The following is a 22,635-nucleotide window of genomic DNA, read 5'->3' as shown; positions in this document are numbered from 1 at the left end:
TACTAGGAGCATCACATTATTTCTAGAAGGCAAAAATACGTACAAGTTCACATGTTAATTGAAATTCTTTGAATTAAAAGTATAGGAAAATGGCTTGATTGTGTAAGCTATATAAAATTACAACTAACAGATGAGATTGTATCATCCAACCCTATACTAATGCGACAATGAAACGAAAAGGTGATCTAACGCTCTGGACATTCTCTTATCTAAAATAGGTTATAAAATATTATCTTTATTAGGCATATGGATATTATTAGACGTAGCAAAAAAGATGCCACTAATAGTTCAAAACTTTAAAAGATGGAGGGAGGAAGAAACATAGGACTTACTATAATAATAAAATATGTGGACATTGGACTTACTATATCAAACGTATAAAATCATACTGGTCTAAGTTATGCAGGAGTATGAAATCATCATTGATTTTAATATTTTTTTTAATAATAGAACATGAAAGTATATATGTTATTATCAAAAAATTATAGGAATGCTAGCCGTGCAATTTTCACGGGCCACCATACTAGTTATTTTAATTACCTAAAGAGAGAATTCTGGGATATTCCGATTTGCAGTAATAGATAACCACACAGTTTGGTAACAGAAATATTTATCATCACAAGTACCTTAAACTGCTGCAGCATTAGAAAATAGAAAATCTCACTCACTATATTACATCTTTGTTTCTCTAAATGACATAGTAGAGGGCATCAAATCATGAGCTTGGTTTTTTGAGAGAAAATTTGAGCCTGTATTTCATCTTGGCCCTGAAAGGACAGAGTCTATCTGCAAAGTCACAGTGTTCCTTTGAGCTGCTCGATTCGCTACTACCATCGGATCTATATTTACAAGGTCAAAATCAAGTTCAGTTTCAACATCCATGGTACCTTCCAGGATTTTGACCACCATGGGCATGGAAGGCCTTCTATGGTAATCGACTTGCAAGCACCACGTTGCTAAGTTCATCATTCGTAAAACATCATTCATATGCAATTCCATATCAACGAAACATGGATCAATAAGGTCCATAAACTGGTCACTCTTGGCCTTGTCTTGCAGCATGCTGATGAGGTGACGGTTTTCTTCAGGCTGTGAGTAATCCAAATTCCTTCTGCCGCATAAAATTTCCATTATCACAACGCCGAAGCTATACACATCAACCTTTTCAGTGATCACAGATGTCAACCACTCAGGGGCTAAGTAACCCAGTGTGCCTCTTAATCGAGTCATTACACTGCTTTGCTCATGATCAATCAGCTTGGCAAGTCCAAAGTCAGATATCTTAGCAGTGAACATTTCATCCAAAAGAATATTTTCTGGCTTGATGTCCAGATGAGCTATTGTTTGTCGGCAATCGCTATGAAGATAAGCTAATCCCTTTGCTACATCAGAGATAATCTTCAATCTGGTTTCCCAATCAAGTGGAGCTGCTTGGCGATTTTGAAAAATCCATTTATCCAAAGATCCACTAGGCATGTACTCATAGACCAGAAGCCTATGCGTTTTCTCAGCACAAAAACCAATCAGTCTCACCAGGTGTATGTGGTTAATGCTTCCAATGGTTTGAACCTCTGCTAAGAATTCCCTTTTCCCCTGACCTATGCCATCCAATCTCTTGATAGCAACATGCTTATCATCGATCTGTCCTTCAAAAACAGAACCAAATCCACCTGCCCCAATCTTTCTTGAGAAATCTCCTGTTGCTGATTTTAAATCCGTAAAGGAAAATCGTGTGGGTAGCCCTGGAAGCTGATCAATACTATATTCATCTTCTAATGGTTCTGCTTTGTTTCTTCTCAGAATTATAAGTGCTGCAACAATAACTGAAGTAACAAAACTCAAAGGACCAGCAACTGAGATGAATATTCTTGTTTCTTTAGACAATAAGGATTTGTGTGTAGAGTCCTGAATTTTGATGAAACAAAAAGAAATAAAATCACTTGAATAACTTTGTGCACTGACACTTATCATCGAGAATGCATCAGATGCAAGAAAACAGAAACCAGAAGAAGTGTCCTTGTGATGGAAAAATGAAGCCTTGCAAGAACAGTCATTCAAGCATGATTGTTTGCAGTGCTCTTCGTTTGTTGTCCAATTGTAGACAAAATTGAAGTGGGTGACATTGGGAACAGCAAGAAACCTAGCCTTCCTTGCTGACCCACAAGACAACGAAGATTTTAGAGAGCAGCCACGATTAACTTCCCTGGAATCAACCAGCTCAAACAATCCTGATTGCCCAACGACTAAATCTGGACAGGTGCACTGTCCATGTAAGCAAATACCATACTCTCCACAAGCTAGAGGGTAAGCACAAGGGTCAGTTATGTCAAAAATATCTGAACTCGCCCAGCTATCATTGGCCCACTGATATAGTCTCATGTGCCCATCCCATTCTAGCCGTGCAAACACCAGGCCAAAGGGATGCACAGGCAACATGATGCGGTAATCAGGCGCCTCTGTCTCCCGAAAAGAAGTGAACACCTCCAGGCTACCATTCTTGAGTGCAACATACGCTGACCTGTTTGTTGCAACATTTCCACCAGTGGGGCTCCTATAGTATGCAAGAGGAGTATGAATACCTGCAAACGCATACATGCCATCAGCGAGGGTGGTGAGATAGAAATTTCCTTCGGTCCAGTTTGTCAGCGAAGTTCTTGCCACAAGCTTCTGACCCATCTGTAATGTTTGTGCAATGATAAGTGTGTCAGTTGGGAGGTCAAAGGATCTCCAGACCTCAACATTTGTGCGGTCTAACAACACCAGATTTCCTGACCCTGTAAGGTTCATGCTGACAATAGACTTGTCCGCCGTACTGGTCGACCAAACAAGTGTTCCATCTGCATCATGGAGCACTAAATCCCCAAGTTCAGTAAACTGAACAGTGGCATTCTCTCCAACTGGATGATCACGGTTGGCAACCCAGACTACCTCGGGCGAATACAGACTCACACCATCATCGATGCTAATGTACACATTGACAAAGACGATGGAAAATATGTAGGTATGACAGGTGGTTGCAGGTTCTGCACAGTAGAACCCACAGGCAAATGAAGGGAAGTCATCAAGAGATGAATCACCACTTCGAACTGTGGTGGTGGCATGGAGGATCACGCGCATCAAGAAATCATCATATGTATGGTTATTGTGGAGGAGGGACGCGTTATTATGCCATACAGTGTTTAGCCCAGCGTTCTGAGCAAATGGCATGTTCATGGAAGGATTGGTAAGTCTAGAACAGGAGGAAGTTATAAGGAGAGTGCAGACAAAGATGAAGAGCTGTGAATGATCCATGGTTAGAGCACTCAGCGAACTCCAACCATCGGTGGTGAGAATCCAAGGATGAAAGTACAGGTAATTTTAGACAAATTGCTCCTATGCTAGGCAGGAAGTGTAGATGGAAATACTAGACAGCATGGTAACACGGATGTTTCCATTTCATTGTGCCTGGATCCTCATCCTGGCTTCGTTTGAAATAGAAGGATTCAGTGGCTATTGTAGAAAGCTTAAGATGAGATCTAATACACTTGGTGCCATTATAATAGCACAAGAGATGATGATAAGGAAATGAAAGCACCGTGTCAAGGTCCTCTAAAGACTTTTTCTTTGTTTTTGAGCAACCATGCACTGGGCTATTGGAGTGCAAATAATTGGCGTTTTGGCACCATAATAAGCAGTCGTTTTCTTCATTGACCAGAAAGTGGTTTGTTTTGGATCTCTGCATTTGGACAATTTCATACTTTCTTAAGAAGTTTGAAAATATATATAATTGGAAGGATAAGCACTACAGTAAGTAAAATAATGCAGACAAAACTAATAGTAAGATGCTAACAGACCTAGCTTACATGCCCAAATTTCTGCTGCTGCAAACAAGTAGAAGTTATCACAAACTTTATCTGTCTTGTATTTCAAAATATACCCGCTATATTATTTTTATAGGTTTCTACCTCAGTAGGTATAAAATTCAGATATGGACGAACTGGCAGATCATTAGACCCTAGGATCAACCTTGACTGCTTGAGCATATCACACATTTTACCATACGGTGGCAGGCACAAGGTATCAACGGCACATACCACAATGGTATTGTCCACAACACAATTAGAATGCTCTCCACTTTTATGTTTAAGGAAGCCTATCCTTTGCCTTTTGCCTGGTAAAGGCAGAGGTTGTCATATCCTACATCCACCGTTCAATTCAATCTGACGACCTGCTCATAACTCCCTTCTCCCTTGAGCTGTTCCATCCCATTATTGTCCCTTTTAGCTAGTGGCGGATCCTCCAAACGACATTAGGTCTGAACAAAATTGATAGACTCCAGCCCCACTTTCTATTGATCTTTGGCATTATGGGGTTGTTTAGTTTGCAAAATTCTTTTGTAAAAACATCATATCAAATTTTTGAACACATATTTAAAGTATTAAACGTAGTCTAATTACAAAACAAATTTCAGTTCCGCCTGGAAACCGCGAGACGATTCTTTTGAGTCTAATTAATCCATCATTAGCACATGTTGGTTACTGTAGTACTTATGGCTAATCATGCACTAATTAGTCCTAAAAAATTCGTCTCATGATTTCTTACGTAACTGTGCAATTAGCTTTTTGGTTCATCTATGTTTAATGCTTTATTTAAATGTCTAAAGATTCGATGTGATGTTTTTGGAGAAACTTTTTGGGAACTAAACAAGGCCTATATTTTAGGGGGCTTATTCGGGGCTACCATGGTAGATCCTCCGCTGCTTTTAGCTATGCAACCTCTAGCCTTATTTGGTTCACTAGAACACAAAGACTAAATCTTCAATTTCTCTTGTACCTGAATGCAACTATAACGACACGAGACTAAATCTTCAATTTCTCTGTTCTAATTCAAGGTAGTAAATATTTATTTTACTTTGGAAAATATATAGAGATTATAAACCAACACATTATTTCCCAACAACAAAACTAAATTGTTCAAAATCTATTATGAGCAGCCGACATAAGCGGTAAGCCCGACAACTAGGACAAATGGTTTACGAAACACAGCTTCCTTTTAAACTACAGAAATACAATTTGTGTTGTAGAGCCTAAAGTTTTCGCTTGAATTACCTTTCCAACGTAGCCCAGGATGAGGCACTGGCTATTGACAGAATATTAGGGCTTATTCAGTTTAGAGGAATTTTAACCATACGAACAATCCATAGGAGTTTTCCTATGTTTTCTCTCTACAACTTGAAGAAATGAAAATTTTTCAATTGATTTTTCTAAACTTCATTCCTGCAAACTAAATGACACTTTTAGGAATTAATCCTTAAGAATCCATTTTTTTTTTGTTTTTTTCCCTCCAAACTGAACAAGCCATAAAAGGGTGCAGTTGGATATTCCTCCAAGTTCAATCAAGTCCACAATGTCACTTGGGAAGTAACAGCGATATTAAAGTCGTTCACAGTTGAATGGATTGACTTCTTAGCTAAAAGCATACTACATGAGTTGCTGCACATTTAACTATTGTGGAAAATTGGAGCTACAACTTGATTGACTGGATCAACCTATGCCATTTGTTCCAAGCAAGATGCAACTAATAAGTAACGGATCACGGACAGGTCGCTACTCTGGGTCCTTGTCTCGGGCCTCGGCCATCGACGGGTCGCTGCCTTGATCCACCACCACCACCAGCAGACAGGGGCAGGAGCAAGGAAGGGGTAGGCGGAGAAGAGAGGAAACCGAGGTGCTGTCGACGCACCCAGGCGAGGTGCTGATGGCGGCCGACCTCCGGCTCGTGCGAGGGAGCAGCAGAGAAAGAACGGACGAATCGTGTGGCACACTAACCCCAATTTGTTTCTTTCCAAAGTAAAAACTGAAGTGTTTACCATATTCGATTATAATGGATTGCTATCAGTCTTCAGTACATGTGAAGTATGCACTTAATAATCGAGTATTCTCCCATCCTTGAGATGTAATATCAGATATACCTCCATTGTTACTTTGCCAGGTAAGTGCTACCTCCGTTTCACAAGTTTTTTTTTTAAGCCCCACCGTTTCACAAGTTTCACGAATAAGTTTCTAACGTTATCTAAATTTATATGGTCGCTACCAGGGGGCGGAACTAGGTCTAGGACAAATTCTATGCAAATTTCAGGAAAAAAGTTATACTTGTAAAGAGGTAGGATATGACAACAATTTGAGCCCTAGTCGTGGCTCATAGCTGGTTCCACGTCTAGATGCTAATAAATTCAGACATTTAGATAAACTATATTTATCGATTCATAGATGAATCTAAATAAAGCTAAAAGATGCAGCAATTTCAATTGTACACTAACATGATACACATGGTGAAATTCTCCAAAAAACATAATACTCCCTTCGATTTTTTTTAGTTGATGTATATCCAAAATTCAACGGTATTAATTAAAAGACAGAGTGAGTAATAACTAACGGATCCAAAATTCAACGGTGTTAATTAAAATTAAAAGACAGGGCGAGTAATAACTAACCGAAAGCGAGGCATGAAGAGCGCACATCACCGTCTTCACGAAATGACGATCAACCAAGAAGCCGCAGGATTCTCACCTGCGCATTCCGCCGAACAGGTGATGGGCAGTCCTGCTCCTTGCGAAGACCAGCCACCGCCGGACAAACCCCACAGCCAGGCCCCTGCGTCCAGGCCGGCAGGAGCAGGCAAAGCCCACACCCAAAGGCGTACCGCCGCCGCCCATGTGCATCCTCGTCGTATGTTGCCCCCGCTGCCCCGGTGCCAGAGCTCGCATGGCACGGGACCGGCCGACCGACCGGGGTCCCCGACTCCCCGCCCGCCAGCGCGTGGCCGACGTGGAGATCTCTCGCGTGGCTAAAGTAGCGGAACGAAATAGTTAGAGAATAAATACAACTTATCTCGGGAAGGTCCCATGGTCTAGCGGTTAGGACATTGGACTCTGAATCCAGTAACCCGAGTTCAAATCTCGGTGGGACCTTATTTTTACCTATTATTATTTTTGTTCCTCCAAACTGATATGCTAATGTTTTCTTGCAGGATTTTATCTGACAGAAACAATCTGTTATCATCCGATTCTGACAGAAACAATCTGTCATCAATTTATCATCCAAGAATCAAGTTTCCATTTCAGACCTATTTTTGTTCCTCCAAACTCCGTTATCATCCAGGAATCGTGTTTCCCTTCAGGATTTTATCCGACAGAAACAAGTACTGTACTTAATGGGGCTGAATTTTTTTTCTTTTATTCTTCCAGTCTCTGTTATGATTAAAAAAACATGTTTCCATTTTGATATGTGATCATCTTCTTGAAGGATTTTATCTGACAGAAACAAGTCTTGAATCCTAATGGGACCGAATTTTGTTTGATCGAGTACTTGTAGGTAGGCATGTTGGCAATTTTTTTTTTTACTTTTGACTGGATTTTCTCTGCAGCTAATAACCGGAACTGCAAAGAAGCTTGTTTTTTTTTCTCAATCCAAATATACATTTAGATCATTCATTCTATTAATTTCCTCTGCCTGAAAGCTGGAAATCAGAAAAGTGGTACGCATGATCTGAAGTAATTCGATCACAAATCTTCTTTAGATCAGTACACACAGTGCATCAATAAATCTCACATGGAAAACAGTAAAGTGGTTAAAGAAATCAATACTAGTAGTTACAGAGCATTAGGTACCCCAAAAAAAAGTATTGCACAATGTTTTGGCAGTACAAGCATGGACACCCTCTTGTATTTGCCCTTTTCTTCTGTTGCAATTGCATTGATTACTAATTCCTAATCCAACATCAAGCTGCACTTGAGAAGAAGACATGCCATGATGCCAAATTGCCGGTGCCATGTCACCAGAAGCAGTAGCAGAGCATCTGCATCACAGAAGAGAATCAAGATGCATCCTGAACAATTAAACAGATCTCTGTTGCATTGCCAATTCTCCATGAACCAATATGGTTCCAGAAAAGAGGCAGTTTAGGAGGTAGTTATTGGCCGAAAGGATATGAATTTAAACGAAAATCGATCGCTTAATTTCGAATTTGGAATTGTTTCGGACGGTTGCTACTTGCTAGAATCTGAATTTTCGTCTGAATCTTAAATAATTCCGGTAACTCGAACTCTGTTCAGAGTGTACAGAATGCAAAGGTTTCTCTGGCACTCACCTCCTTCCGCTTCCATCTCCGGCGTTGGTGGCGGCGGCGGCGCCGGCCCGCAGCCGTCTGCGCGAGCAGGAGGACCTCCGGCCTCAGCACCAGCGGCGACCAGAGGCCGCTCCTGTCGTAGTCGAAGTCGAACTCGCTGGTGTCCGCGAACTTGCCGAGGATCCCGTCAGAGACGTCTCTTGGCACCAGCTGCACGACGAGCTCGCCGCCGCCGTCGATCATAGGTGCCAACGACGACGACTCGCCGGACTCGGACGGGAAGCTCATGATCTCCTCCGGGTGCGAAGACGACGACGACGCCATTGCAGCCTTGTGGATCGACGACCAAACGGATGGTTGCATCAAGAGAAAGACTAGCCCTCGATCGAGCTGATCATCATCATGTAGCTGAAAGCTGTGTCGATCGACTGGAGATTACGCTGATGTGCAGATTGCTTTGCAGTGGTTGAAGGGAAAATGACCTAGCAAGATTGGAGGCCTCCATCTGATCTTGGCCGAGCTAGCTGCAAGGTAACAATGGCTGATCTATCAATGTCCATGATTGGATTCATTGATCAAGTGTTGTGGGGGGCCACTACTAGCTAGCTAGGTCATCTCCTTTTCTTTATTGGTTCCTCCTCTCTCTCTCTCTCTCTCTCTCTCTCACCTCTTGCAACAAGTACATTTCATCTCGCACTGCCTCTCGCTTTCTAGTTTCTTTTCTTCCAACCAACCAACCTAAGCATGAAGCATCTCTCCATGTCTCATGTCTCTAAAAATTCTCTCCAGTTTGGACTAGCTAGGAAGAGAAGAAACCCTGATGCAATAACATGATGCATTTAAGATTTTTGAGTAAGACATCCGTGATGGGGATAGATCGGGTACAACATACACACTTACATTTAATTATACCATGCACTAAGATAAGGACTTCAGTGGCATGCATGCCACGACGTTAATCACGGCAAAATCAAATAACCAAAAAAGCAGTACCACCACTTCTCTGAAAGATTCAGTCCTTCGTGGCCGTCGATGTTGCTCGCCATACTTGCTACTAGTGCTGCTTGATTACCATTTCTTCGCAATAATTCTCTGCAATTATGCGCAACTTTAGAACGGATCTGTATATCCTGCTGGAGCTTGGAATCACCGAGAATTAAAGCAATCAAGCAGGAGCTTTTCAGTGCAGATTTGTGGGCATAGCGACCAAGCAAAGCTGGGGCATTAGTGTGACTGTGTGAGCAACCTTAGCTACCATGACAGCGACCTAGCTGCCCCCATTCGAAGATGATCTCGCATCCTTCTTCAGCTTGATCTGCCCAGGTTGGTCCTGAAAAAGAGATCGGATTTGATGCGACTCATCAGATCCAAGATCCAATCAGTTTTAGGTGCAGGGAGAACCAATAAATTAGCCATTTTCATGCATAGTTTTCGCTCTCTGTACGTCCGACCTGTTTGCGTCTAGTCAGCGTTAGAGATCAGGTCTCAATGTGTGAAGGATCAAGGATAGTAATGTAGGATCTGATCGATGATGATGTGTGACAGTGTGATGCTTCTTTGTGTTAGATTTGTGATGTAAAAAGGTAGACAATGGCAAAATCAATTAATTTGTCTTTAGAAAACCCATTTACTGATGATTCTCAGTTGGGCATGTTCCTGTGAATGATCAACAGTGCTCCTCACATGATCGCCACACAGTTGATGTACAGTACGGTTTTTATCAGATTAACTCGTCAGACACGGTCATATAATCAATCAGGAGAGCCAGGTTACAGACAAGAAAAGGGAGTGATACTTGATTATGAAATATTAAAAAGATGTGCGTCCGATCGAGTGTAACGTGTTTGTTCGCTGATCAGTAATGGCGCTGGTGCAGCGGGTAGGTTATGCTTGGAGAAAATTGGAAACTAGTGGCTCAATTTAAGAATACGAATGGAAATCAACATGTGGGTGGTTGGATATTATAAAAGGTTAACTTTATTTGTACCTCTCCTCAAAATGCTGTGTGTACATTTTTAATTTTTTTTATGGAACATTCAGATAACCAGATGGTCAAAGGGACGGATTTGGTCCTAGGAAACATCAGAACGGCTAAAGTTGAAGGGAGTTCTTTTATAGGTCAGGTTAATTTCTTTCCCATTATCTACAACAAATGCCCATAATTTTTAGTAAAAATACCTCATGAACGAGTTCGCCATGCTTTACATGTTTCTGTTGCTTCTCACACTTCATAATCAAATGGTTTCTTTTGATTTTTGAAGCGATGTTTTTTGTTTGACGTGGGACGAGGAGAAGAACGTGCGCTTTCGTTTTTAAGGAGTAAGATGTTGGGCTTTGAGAGCAGTTGGGCTCATGAACTAATTCTTCTCTCTTTTTTAGCAATTTGACTGAAAGTTATCTTTTATATTTAATTCTATGGATGTGGTAATTCATACATAAATTTTTTTCCCTTGAAAGAAAGTTTTCTTAATGTCAACAAGTAGGGTGGCCCGCGTAGATTTCCTGGCTAGCATCGATATTAAGTTCATTCACATAATACAAAAATTCTTTTATATTTTATTGTGAAAAAATATGTTACACGGTAGTATAATTTAAATTCTAACCCGATCAAAATTATATGTACGATATTCTAATTAATTTAGTAATTTATATGTGCGTAAAACAAATATGATGGATGCTTTAGTATTTTCTTAATAATAAAGTAAGTCAAAGATATATAAATTTTATGGTATATTTTTTATGTTCTTCTATCCATCTTTATCTTCAATATAATAGTAGTTACTCTCACTGTCCAAATGACACCATTCCTCGTACTAAAGATGACATATTATATAGTTTATTTGTAATAGCTTATAATTCGATAGGAATAAAACAATGTCCATCGTAACCAACATTATTTTATTACCATATTTGGTGGCCCGCACAATTATGCTCATTTACTATAGTAAACTTAGATTAATTTTATTTAGAACAAACACACAATCTTATAAGATTTTAGTTATGCTCAGTTAGTATAGTAAACTTAGATTAATTTTAGTTAGAACAAAACATAATTGTTATAAACATGTAAATTTAATAATGAAATAAAATACTCTTTACTATTTAAACAACCTCACATATATTAATCACCATTTTTGTTTGCGAGCGCGTTGTCGGTTTGTATATCCGTGTATACGTGTTCTTTTCATAAATGTAAAATATTAATCTCTTCATATTTTGCATTTAACACCATTTACTGTTTAGATTCAATTTTAACCATTTATCTTATCCAAAATTACATAATTACAAATAAAATATTATTTGAGAAACTATAACATAAAAAAAGGCTTTTGTGGGAGGAAGAAAACAAATGGCAAAAAGTGAAATCCGACGGACACTTGAAGGGATTTCTTCTTTTACTATTTTATTTGCTGGCAGACCTATTTGGCTTATCTAACTATGGCTTTATCGTGTTTACCTTTAGGGAGAAAAATATAACGAATCCAGATCTGTTGTTGTCTGTAGATTGTAGATAAAGACCTTATCCATTGGACTATGAATTTGTTTGTTAATTAGATTGATAGTGAAAAAGATCTATATGATTAGGTTCCCCATGACTTTGTCCATATAATTTAGATATATCATGATCCATTTGGTTTTCTTTTATATAACAAATCTAGACTATTCGATCTAGATATATTACGACGGTGTAGATTTTTTTCTGCGTCCTGTACGGAGAAAAGGATCCCACGCCTTTCACCCTTTTTTTTTTCCCTGCAACATCCGACCCCCCTTCCGCTCGCCCTTTCCTATCCAAAAGGATCCGCACAAAAGTAAGAAAGAACGAACAAAGCAAAACTACAGCGAGGCGAAACACAAGCGTCATCACTCATCGGGAATACCCCTGCATATACTAATACGTAATTTTTTTCTGTAAAAAAATGATGATCAAACGGTCTTGTATCATGATTTAATTTAATGATGTAGATTTTTTCTTTTTTATAGTGACCTTACAATCTAGATATATTATGATCTAATAGTGATATTTTTTTTCTTTTTCATAGCGGATCTAGAGCTTATGATATATATATATATATATATATATATATATAAAATGATATAACGGTCTAAGACAGTACGATCTATATATATTATATATATATTATGATCTAAAATGTAGATTTTTTATTTTTTATTAATATGATAATTTTTAGCCTCTAGAGTAAACGTGGAGGCTTTTTTTTAGGCTGGATAGATAGATGTTTTGCAACCTTCTATAAGAGTTTTGTACATAAAGATCTTTTTTCAATTGAAATCTTTTCTATAGTACAAGGTTTATAGATATTTTCACCCATACGAATAGAAGACAGAGGAGGAATGTAAATGCATGTATCCATTAATTCAGACGATTTTTTTCCAAAAAGTTCGAGCGAAAAATTTCCTACTTTACCTCTACAACTTGTAGGAAGGCAAATATCAATATTTTTTTATACTTTATTCGCATGAACCGAATGGCACTTATAGAAATTAATTCTAATGAACCCAAATCATTAAATATAATTTCTCCAAACTGAACAATCACTAAAGTTTTCCTAAAAAATATTTTCTACATGTAGTTTATAGTAAAAAACAAGTGCATTACGTACGTGGAAGTGCTAAATGTGTGCATGTTTGTGTACCAACTTTTTGTAATTTTGAGGCACATTTTGGACCTTGGTTAATGGAGTCGTAGTAATACTCATACACCTATGATTTTAACACCACATCTTTCGTCTACTTTTAATTATTTAAGGTGAATGTAGAGTATTAAACATTTAACGTCGACATGCATTTTTTTCTCGTTCTATTTAAAAATATTGATGGTTTATAATGAAATTATAGTGCGAACAGATTAAAAATGTCACAAAAGAATATTGCATTTGGCAGTACTAATTCAAAAGAGATCTGAGGGTATAAACATATGATTTAACTACTACAAAAATAAAAAAATGTTCTTAAAATGGAACATATAATATAAGGAATTTAAATTTAGAATTTTTTAACGAAATACACCATTTTAATACTAGCTTAAAAATACATCCGTAAAAAATGGAAAAAAAATCCAAAATTGACGGTAGGGTTTGAACGTGGGAACTATCCGATCTAAATAGGTCTATTTTTTGGTTAATTAGATTCATGTCACTATAAATTTGCTAGTTTTAAAATATACCATTACATTTCGCCTCATTGTAATGATGCCATTATGATTTTAGAACTATTTCAGATATACCATTCTTGTACCATATTGCCCTTTGCACGTATAAATGACACAGCGACCAGTAGGGGCATTATGGTCCAATTTTTTAAAAAATACACTAAAGAGGTATTGAGTGGCATATTTTAAATAATTCTAAAATTATAATGACATTCTTATAATTATTCGAATAGTAATGACATATTTTAAAACTAGTAAATTTATAATGGCATGGTCCTAATTAACCCAATTTTTTATGTTCTAGTTAGCGATTCATATCCTGTATAGTTATGATAGTAATATTACTGTTAATTATACGTAAATCCTAATTTACACTGTAAGTCTGTAATAACGCCACGTAAGTATATCTGCAAGAGAATGCTAATATAACTATCCAAAAACTTGTATTGAGTTCATCTTAAAAAATATTAGGCATAAAAATTACACATTCTTTAACAGAAATCTAAATATTAATAACTTGTATTAGTAACTCATATTTTTGCCCCAAATTTAGAATGTAATTGAGATAATTTTACGCATGAGTAAATATTAGAAATATATAGAGTTATATTTTCTAATCCAATTATCAAAATTTAGTTTTAAAGATCAATTTTAGACATCTCCTAGATATGCTAATATAATCGTACTCCCTTCATCCAAACAAATTAACTTTTTAATTTTTAGATACGACTCTTAGTCTTATTAAAAAATTTACGATTAATAATTTTATTTTTATTAGATGATAAAACATAAATAGAATTTTATGTGTGATTAGTTTTTTAAAAAAATTTAAAAATTTTTTAAATAAAACGGATGGCTAAAAAACCAAAAAGTTTGGTTTGGTGTGAGTAGGATGGAGTAAATTCCAGTGACTAGTTAGTGAGAGCGGTCGGTCCGTCCTAGGTACTCGCGGTCAAAAAGTGGTCACCAAACCACCACCTCCACTACACCGCCGTAAAAAAGAACCCGGCCCAGGCGGCCGACCATAATCCCCGCATCCGGCGCGCTCCGCTCCACCACTCCACCGCACCGCTCCACTCCACGCGCACGCGCACCCGCACCGCGCCGCGCCGCGCCGCTCGCTGCCGTGCTCCTCTCGTGCTCCTGCTCCTCCCTCCCTCCTCCCCTTTCCCGTTTCCTCCACCTCTCTCCGCCCCTTTCCCCTCCCCCTCCCATCTCCTCTCCTGTGACGCACGCGCGCACCAGGCGAGGCGCAGGCGAGATCGCGGAGGCGGGGCCGGCGGAGCAAATGGCGGCGGGCTACCGGGCGGAGGACGACTACGACTACCTCTTCAAGGTGGTCCTCATCGGCGACTCCGGCGTCGGCAAGTCCAACCTCCTCTCCCGCTTCACCCGCAACGAGTTCAGCCTCGAGTCCAAGTCCACCATCGGCGTCGAGTTCGCCACCCGCTCCCTCCAGGTCGACGGCAAGGTCGTCAAGGCCCAGATTTGGGACACCGCCGGCCAGGAACGGTATCTATATCCTCCTTCTCTTTCCCTCGCTCGCTCGCTCCCCCTCTTCGTAGATCTATGGTCGCTCGCTCGCTTCGATGGCTGCCTGACCACCTTCTGCTCCCCGTGCGTCCGTGCATTGATGCGTGCGATGCGCTCGCGGTTTGGATCTCGCTGCCGTATTCTGCTTGCGTGCGTGATTTTGATGCAGCTAGCTTAAGTGCATGGTTTCGGTTAGATCTTTCTTCGATCCCCGAAATGGAAAGGATTTGATTGATTTATAATCCTCTATAGCTTATTACAGTGTCAGACTATCAGACAGTTTCTCCTGTAGTTCTGAATTTGCTCGATTGCTGATACCTTTCGCGTTGTTCTAGACTTCTAATCATGGAAATGAGCTCCTTTAGTTGGGTTAGGCTGTCTGCCAATTCTCTACACTCCCAAATTGATAGCCCGTCTCGTCTTATGCCACGCTTCTTCGAGATTTTAATGTTTTGATACAGATGCTGTCCTTCGGTTTAACCGACGATTTCGGTGATCACGTCTTCGACCACTGTAAATTTAGATCCTCCTATACCACTGTGGATAAAACTGTCCAAACTCCACAGTGATATCCTTTTGCACTGTTTTATCTTAATTGTGAATAGCTATGTTTGTGATGCATGTGCGAATTTATTTACTCTCACGGTTGTCTTTGCCAGCTAAAATAACTTCTTGTGACCAGAAAATGGGTTGAATATTTCAAATATTTGAGGGAGCTGTGTTCATCTGGTTATGATATTGAATCAGCCACTAACGGTTACTAATGCTAAAAATAGGTACTCGGTGCATCTGTATTCTCAGGTGGTTACAATATTGAAAATTGGGGGATAACTGTTGCAATGATAAAAATATGTACTGGATACATCTGTGTGATTATAGACTTCTCTTGCCAATTTAACGTGTCATACTAATGGGATAACAATTATCATTAAGCATGGCAGTCGGTTAACAATTATGCTTCATTATCACCCATCTCGAGCTACTTATTACCATAATTTATTCCACGTTAATAACAAATAACATTAGGACTATTGCATATCCTGTCTAGATCTCACCATACATAGCTATCGTGCAGCATGTTTCCAACAAAAACTCAAATAACTGCAAACTTCGCCCAAACTTTAGATACTGAATAAGGAAAACATCCAAAGTATGATTGATGTATCACATCTTTTTGGGTGAAGTTTTGGCTGTGTTTTAGAAGGCCACATGCTGGTCTGTGCCTTGAAAGCACTATCTTCTGCTATCGCGTTGAAGAACCAAGAATAGCCAATGAGGGCACATGGCAGTTCTGTTTTTAGGGTAGGAGCTTTTTGTTAGTAGGGAGCTAGGGATAACTAATGATTTTATGCTCTCCAATAGTTGCTTTTGATGATTTATGAATCACATATCAGTGAGGCATACTCCCTAGGATAATACAATTTTGACGTAGTTGACTTTGGACATGGCATGATGTTTAACCATTTGACTTATTAATAAAACTATGTGAGTATTATTTATTTTGTTGTGACTTGTTTTTATTATTAAAGTTACTTTAAGCATGACTTACATTTTTGCACTAAACTTTTGAATAAGATGAATGGTGAAACATTATGTCCGAAGTTAACTGTGTCAAATATTTATGACCGGAGAGAGTAGGATGGCAAATCCTCATTGCCGGTATTGGTGTCTAGCAGATTCTGAAATCATCCATAGTATTTTACTATGCATCACTTAACAAGCAAAATAAATACTGATTTTTTGTATGCAGTATTACATACATTGGTGCTATCCACTACCACAATCTATTTGTATCAACTAAGGCACTTTACCCACAAGAAAGGTTGACTAAGTCAAAAAATTCAGTTCCAATTGGCAGCAAGACTGCTATAATACCATTTAGTACAAAATCTTCAGTTGTAGCTTTTAACAATGCTAGCCACAGCTCCAAAACTGCATTCTTGAAAGCAGCCATTCATGGCACACATACAGTTTATCCATTATGTAGAAAATAGCACATTTTCATGTGTGCAGTATGCATTTGGAAAGCGGTTATGTTTGGCCATGGTTTTGATATGGAATAAGTCCACTTTTGGTCCCCCTGTGTTGAATGAAGTCCCTTTTTGGGGCTATAAATCCACAAACGGTTAACTTTTGGCCTTGAACTTTGCTGGAAGTCCATTTCCCCCCCTGTCATTGCTGTCGCCATTGAGCACCGTTGACCTGCCTCATTGATCTCTCTCTGGCAAATTCAACCACATCACACCATGTTCTTGAATCTCCTAATCGAATTCTTACAAACAATGAGAGGAACAGAGACTCCTACCCTCAAGGAAATCAAATGTGTCTTCTTTGCATCAGATACTGCTTTACTGCTGCCGGGAAATTTGTGATTATACCACTGCCAACAAGTGGATTCGCCAAAATACCATCCCTAACCTGAAACACGTCAGAATACCATTATAATCATCTCACAATTGCTCTTTTACCATTGGTTCAGTTTTTTACCGATTAACCTGTGTATACCCCTATAAAAAGACAATTTTAACCCTCACATCTTACTTTTTACAAATTACTATCTGTTGGCTAGCTTTCTCTTTTATGCAAAGCATCTCAATAATTAAAAAATCACAAATCATATGCTCCACTTCAACATAACAGCACTACAATTAATGAATATAATTTTAGTTTTCAACACAGCAACCTTAAAATAACAATAGTTTATATGTGCTCCAACAAACATGATTACACACAGCAACCTTAAAAATCACAAATCATATGCTCCGAGGGGAGGAGGAAGGATGGCGGGCTGCTACCCAAGCTTCTGCAGCCTCCTGCGTCCTTGCTGCTGGGAGAGACCAAAGGAGGAACGGAGAGAAGACGGAACAGAACAGATCGATCTCCATCCTTCTTTGAACGAAAAAAGAATAAGGGTATGTTGGTCTTTTTGCGTGGCCCGGGAGGGTTAAAGTAATTAGATTGAAAAAAATTGTCACAATGGTAAAGGAGCAAATATAAAGTGATTATAATGGTATTTTAGCGTGTTTCATGTTAAGAATGGTATTTTGGCGAAACCAGTTGTTGGCAGTGGTATAATCACAAATTTCTCACTGCTGCCAAAGTATGGAATCACCAATTAGATTCCTGTACTAAGTTCACTCCATGTAGTTCCTCACTGCATGTTCTATCCAGTGATGTTGATGTCTAGGAAATAATCAACAGCTTCAACAGTGAGAGATGGTGGGGTGGCTCTGGTGGGGGCCAACAGCTATGTGATAGTTATCTATGAAGAAATCCTCATCACCGGATAGAATGTGGAGTGAGAAACTGGTTGGAGGTGATCTTGATGGGGGGTCTCATTGGCAAGGGTGTATTATGAGCGTGAAGCAATGTCTCAGACATTCTTGATCTCCTTCTGGGTGGAGTATATGCTCAGTTTGTTTGTAGGAATCACTTAAGTAGCTTTGGGAGCATGGTATACGTGGTTGAATTCACTGAAGCATTGAGGAGGTAGAACGGCAAAGCTCCATGCCCACAGTGATGCTAGGGTGAAAATACACTGAACAAAAGTTAAAGAGGACCAATAATAAACTTCTTCCTTTTGATTTTACTAAAAGTGGTATTACGAACTTATATCAATTATTCATTAATACTGGAGTACTTAGTAATTGATTCACACATAGTATTGAGATTCACCAACCACTGTTTGGCTGGATTGTGTTACTCAGACCTGTAAAATGGATTTGGTTAATTTTGTTGAATTATCTATGACAAGGCCATTAACTAAACGTGGAGTGCTAGTACCCTCAAGTTTTTGAGACATACATTATCCTTTCCTTGCTATTGTATTTTCTGACTATTTGTTTTAATTGTGTTAATGTCAGCACTGATTTATCTTGCGAGTCAACACTGCCTTTTCTGTCTCCGCTTAAAAGCATCTGTTCTTCCTGCAGGTATCGTGCTATTACTAGTGCATATTACCGAGGTGCAGTTGGAGCATTGCTTGTCTATGATGTCACCCGACACTCAACCTTTGAGAATGTGGAGCGCTGGTTGAAGGAATTGAGGGACCATACAGACCCAAACATAGTTGTCATGCTAGTTGGCAACAAGTCTGATCTGCGCCATCTTGTAGCAGTTCAAACCGATGAAGGGAAGGCATTTGCAGAGAGAGAATCACTCTATTTCATGGAGACCTCTGCTCTCGAGTCCACCAACGTCGAGAATGCGTTTGCAGAGGTCTTGACTCAGATCTACCGCATCGTGAGCAAGAGGTCAGTCGAAGCAGGTGATGATGCAGCTTCTGGGCCTGGCAAGGGTGAGAAGATCAATATAAAGGATGATGTATCGGCAGTGAAGAAGGGTAGCTGCTGCTCCAGCTGAGCCTTGCTGTACTTTTTTGGACCTGTGGCTTGTGTGAGCTTGTGTTATCACCGTTCCAGCGACTGAGAATTGTTGGTAGTATTAGCAACTTCTGTGCTACGTAGAGTTTATTGCTACACAACTGAAAGGTTTGGCCAGATCAGTTTAGATCTTCCTATTGTTGTATGGTCTCCGCGGCCACAGGCATGGTATTGGTTTTCATGTGAATCCATTGCAGCCATGCTTGAACTGTTCAATCAATCAGAAATATGCCTTACGATTGCACGTCGTTGATTTCTTTAAAGGGGAAATGATGAGAACAATAGTATACACTTAGTATATATGATGATGGGATGCAATTTGGCACGCAAGCAAACAAAGTCCATGCTTGGCAGTTTCTCGTATACGGAGAATCTCTATAAGCGAGAAGTTCTTTCAAACAACATCTACTGGTCTCTGTTTTTATACCGTAAGACTTTCTAGACTTGTCTAAATTTATCTATAATAAATGTATATAATATATATATATATCTAAATTTATTAGCATTAATATAAATTTAAGTAAGGCTAGAAGTTATATTGTGAAACAAAAAGAACCTATAGCTGTAAAATCTAAAAAATAAATAAAAGCCAAAAACTGAAAAAAAAACAACTTGTCCCCCTATCTGACTTCTCATCGGCTGCTTTAAGTTCTTTAAACATGCCTAAAAGTAAACTAACACTTCTGTATTCGTTTGTTACCTGATAAATGCACGAAGATGCCGTTGTTGCACGTCGTATTCTGCTGCATTTCTCTTCTAACATGTGGAGTGTTCAGGTCTAATAGTTCACTCATTTCTAGCTATACTCTTTAACCAAGATTACTCGGACCCGATGTTGTGTGGTCTCTCAGTAGTGCCTTTTAAATTTGGCAACCAAATATTGATCATTCTACGCTACTAGTATAAGAGGCAGTATAAAAACATCCACAATATATATAAATATATATAGCAAAAGTAGTCCATATATATGGGACCCACATATATAGGCTATTGTTATCTTCATAATGTATATAGATAACAACTAGTATTAGGAGGAGGAAATAGAGACAAATAACATATTTTATTCTTTATAGGATGGGTGGCTTTTACTATTTTCTTGCTATGGACTAGTTCCACAATGTTGTTAGGTGGCTGAATAAAATATTTTATTACTTATGGACTAGTTTTAGACTATATTGTGGATGCCCTAATGGGTAAAAATGGTCATAGTTTAACTAAATTTTTGTCATCTCGGGTGCTTCTCATTCTTAGCAAGGCCATAATGCTTAGCCACCCACGGCAAAAGATCAAGGCAAGCTTTGTTGGTGTTCTAGGTTTTGTATTCTTAGATTATCTTTTCTATAATAGCTATTTGAGAGTATAATGGATTGAATTAACTCTTAAAACTTAAAATTTGTTTTAGACATATTAGATAAGAAACTTTTCTCTATAAAATATATGGGCAATTTTACGGTTCTTGAGAAGGTAACAAGAGCTACCAAAATTTTAGTGTAAAATTTTAAAACCTCTTGATACCTAGATACTAGGAGGTACCAAATTTTGAGCTTTTTTATCATCTTTTAAAAAGTACCACAAGGTACCACCATTTCTAATATAAAAAGTATAGTAGCTCGAGGTACCAAAAATTTATACTAAAATGAGTTTTTTTTACCATCTTTGAAAAGTATCTCAAGATACCAAAAATTTTAGTATAAATTTTTGGTAACTCAAGGTACAAAGTATTTCAAGGTACCACCTATTTTATACTAAAAAGTGTGGTACCTTGAGGTACTTTTTTAAGGATGGTAAAAAAAACTCTAATAAAATTCTTGGTATCTTGAAGTACTTTTTAAGAATGATAAGAAAGCCTCTAAATTTTATACTGAAATTTTGGTACGTCTAAATATCTACTCAAGAACTATAAAATTGCTCAAAATATACCGTTTAATAGTTTACTGAGCGTGTCTGAAAAATCCACAATCTCCTAGCGACAGGGAACAGGCACTTTATTACGGAATGCTCTAAAAACTCATCCTCTTTTCCGGATGGAAACCGAGGCAAGGAAGAAATTTAGTCTGTTCCAATAAAAAGTATCTCGAGGTACCAAATCATTTTTCATCATTGGATCGAGGTACCAAATCATTTTTCATCATTGGATCTAGTTGAGTAGGATGTGTACTGTTAGATCTAACTATTAGAAATGATTTGGTACCGCGAGGTACCGGTATCTCAAGATACTTTTTGTTAAATTGAAGCAATTCTTGGCAAGAAAATATGCACTTTTGCAAGACACTATTTTATGGCTGGGTAACACCTTTCAGGGCTACAAGATATGTGACATAATACGTGGGTAGTGTGGACATCCGACATGGTTATGTGTGAGCTAAACAACTACTCCAACTAATGAAATATTCCACAGTGTAATAAACAAGCCAAACTTTTGAAGTCAAAGTTATATCATTTTGATATAAAATAGAAAACTTACATATGTGTTAAGTTACGAAAGCACTTGGGTAACTTATGTACTCCTTCATCCTATTTTAATCATCATATAAATATAAATAAATAAATTGTAATTTGATCATCATACGACGGAAGAAAATTCATTATTGTTTCAGTTAAGATACTACATATACATATAGGGTGTGTTTGGTTGGCTATATGAAGCCTGGCTCGCATGAGTAGGAGCAGACTACCGGTGTTCGGTTGCCCGGGCATCCTTCTGGGCCTGGTTCAGCTCATGCAAAAAAGCCTCTGGAGCCAGGCCCGTCGGAAGCGGAAGGGGCGAGCTTCACTCCGCATGCAGGCTGGGCGGATGCAGGCGGAGGGGATTTTTTTTTTTTTTTTTGCTTCGATGCTCGCCGCCCCCGTATCGTCGCTCCCTCCATCGCCTGTTGGAGGGCATCAGCTATTGCTCTGGACTGGCCAACAACGGCTGCTCTAGACCCGGCCCGAGGTTGCGACGGTGGCGGTGGATGACTAGCAGCGACGACGGTGAAGGAGGAGCAGCGGCACCGGTCGGCGGCGGAGGAAGGGGTTGCGGGGGATTGGATGGTGCGGCCTTCTCGCTCCGCTGCCTCTTCCTCCGCTGCCGCGGCGGCCGGGCGCTCTTCCCCTGGCGCTACCTCATGGTGTGGGACCCCCTCTCCGGTCACCGCCAGGACATCCCCTTGCCGTGAGCCTTCAAACAGTGCTACTTTCGTGGCGCCGCCTTGCTCTGCGACGCCGGCGAGTGCCATCGCCCCACCCCTTTCCGCGTGGTCTTTGCCTTCGTCGACCAGCGCCAATCCGCCACCTCCCTTGCCTTGCATCTACTCGTCGCCGTCCAGCGGCGAGTCCATCTACCGCGTGGAGGCATCTCAGGGAAAAAAAATTTCTGCTATTGACATGAAGCCTCCTGTTCTTGTTGGGAATTTTCTCCACAGGCTGCTCGTTAGAAATTACATCCTTGCGTTCACAGCA

At 39.3% G+C, this 22,635-nt stretch overlaps 3 protein-coding genes and 1 non-coding gene across 4 annotated transcripts; 2 read left to right on the top strand and 2 right to left on the bottom strand.

Annotated features, from left to right (window-relative positions):
• Positions 1 to 561: 561 nt before the first annotated feature.
• On the bottom strand, positions 562 to 3,572 carry LOC102716697 (G-type lectin S-receptor-like serine/threonine-protein kinase SD2-5). The gene has a single exon (XM_006656089.3). The coding sequence runs from the start codon at positions 3,289 to 3,291 to the stop codon at positions 757 to 759; it is 2,535 nt and encodes an 844-aa protein (XP_006656152.1). The 5' UTR covers positions 3,292 to 3,572; the 3' UTR covers positions 562 to 756.
• Positions 3,573 to 6,877: 3,305 nt separating this feature from the next.
• On the top strand, positions 6,878 to 6,949 carry TRNAQ-CUG. Its single transcript has one exon. It is a non-coding gene; the product is annotated as a tRNA-Gln (tRNA).
• Positions 6,950 to 7,376: 427 nt separating this feature from the next.
• LOC102711164 lies at positions 7,377 to 8,844 on the bottom strand. The gene is made up of 2 exons (XM_006656985.3): positions 8,128 to 8,844; positions 7,377 to 7,836 (listed from the first exon to the last, which is right to left on the bottom strand). Exons 1-2 carry the CDS (start codon positions 8,467 to 8,469, stop codon positions 7,813 to 7,815), a joined length of 366 nt encoding a protein of 121 aa, XP_006657048.2. The 5' UTR covers positions 8,470 to 8,844; the 3' UTR covers positions 7,377 to 7,812.
• Positions 8,845 to 14,448: 5,604 nt separating this feature from the next.
• Positions 14,449 to 19,438, top strand: LOC102710885 (ras-related protein RIC2). Its single transcript, XM_006656984.3, has 2 exons — positions 14,449 to 14,791; positions 18,745 to 19,438. The coding sequence occupies exons 1-2, from the start codon at positions 14,568 to 14,570 to the stop codon at positions 19,172 to 19,174; spliced, it is 654 nt and encodes a 217-aa protein (XP_006657047.2). The 5' UTR covers positions 14,449 to 14,567; the 3' UTR covers positions 19,175 to 19,438.
• Positions 19,439 to 22,635: the final 3,197 nt, after the last annotated feature.

The sequence above is a fragment of the Oryza brachyantha genome, chromosome 6 (genome assembly GCF_000231095.2).
Source record: "Oryza brachyantha chromosome 6, ObraRS2, whole genome shotgun sequence".
Taxonomy (NCBI): domain Eukaryota; kingdom Viridiplantae; phylum Streptophyta; class Magnoliopsida; order Poales; family Poaceae; genus Oryza; species Oryza brachyantha.
The sequence above is the reverse complement of the archived record's forward strand: the minus strand, read 5'-3'. Positions and strand labels throughout refer to the sequence as shown.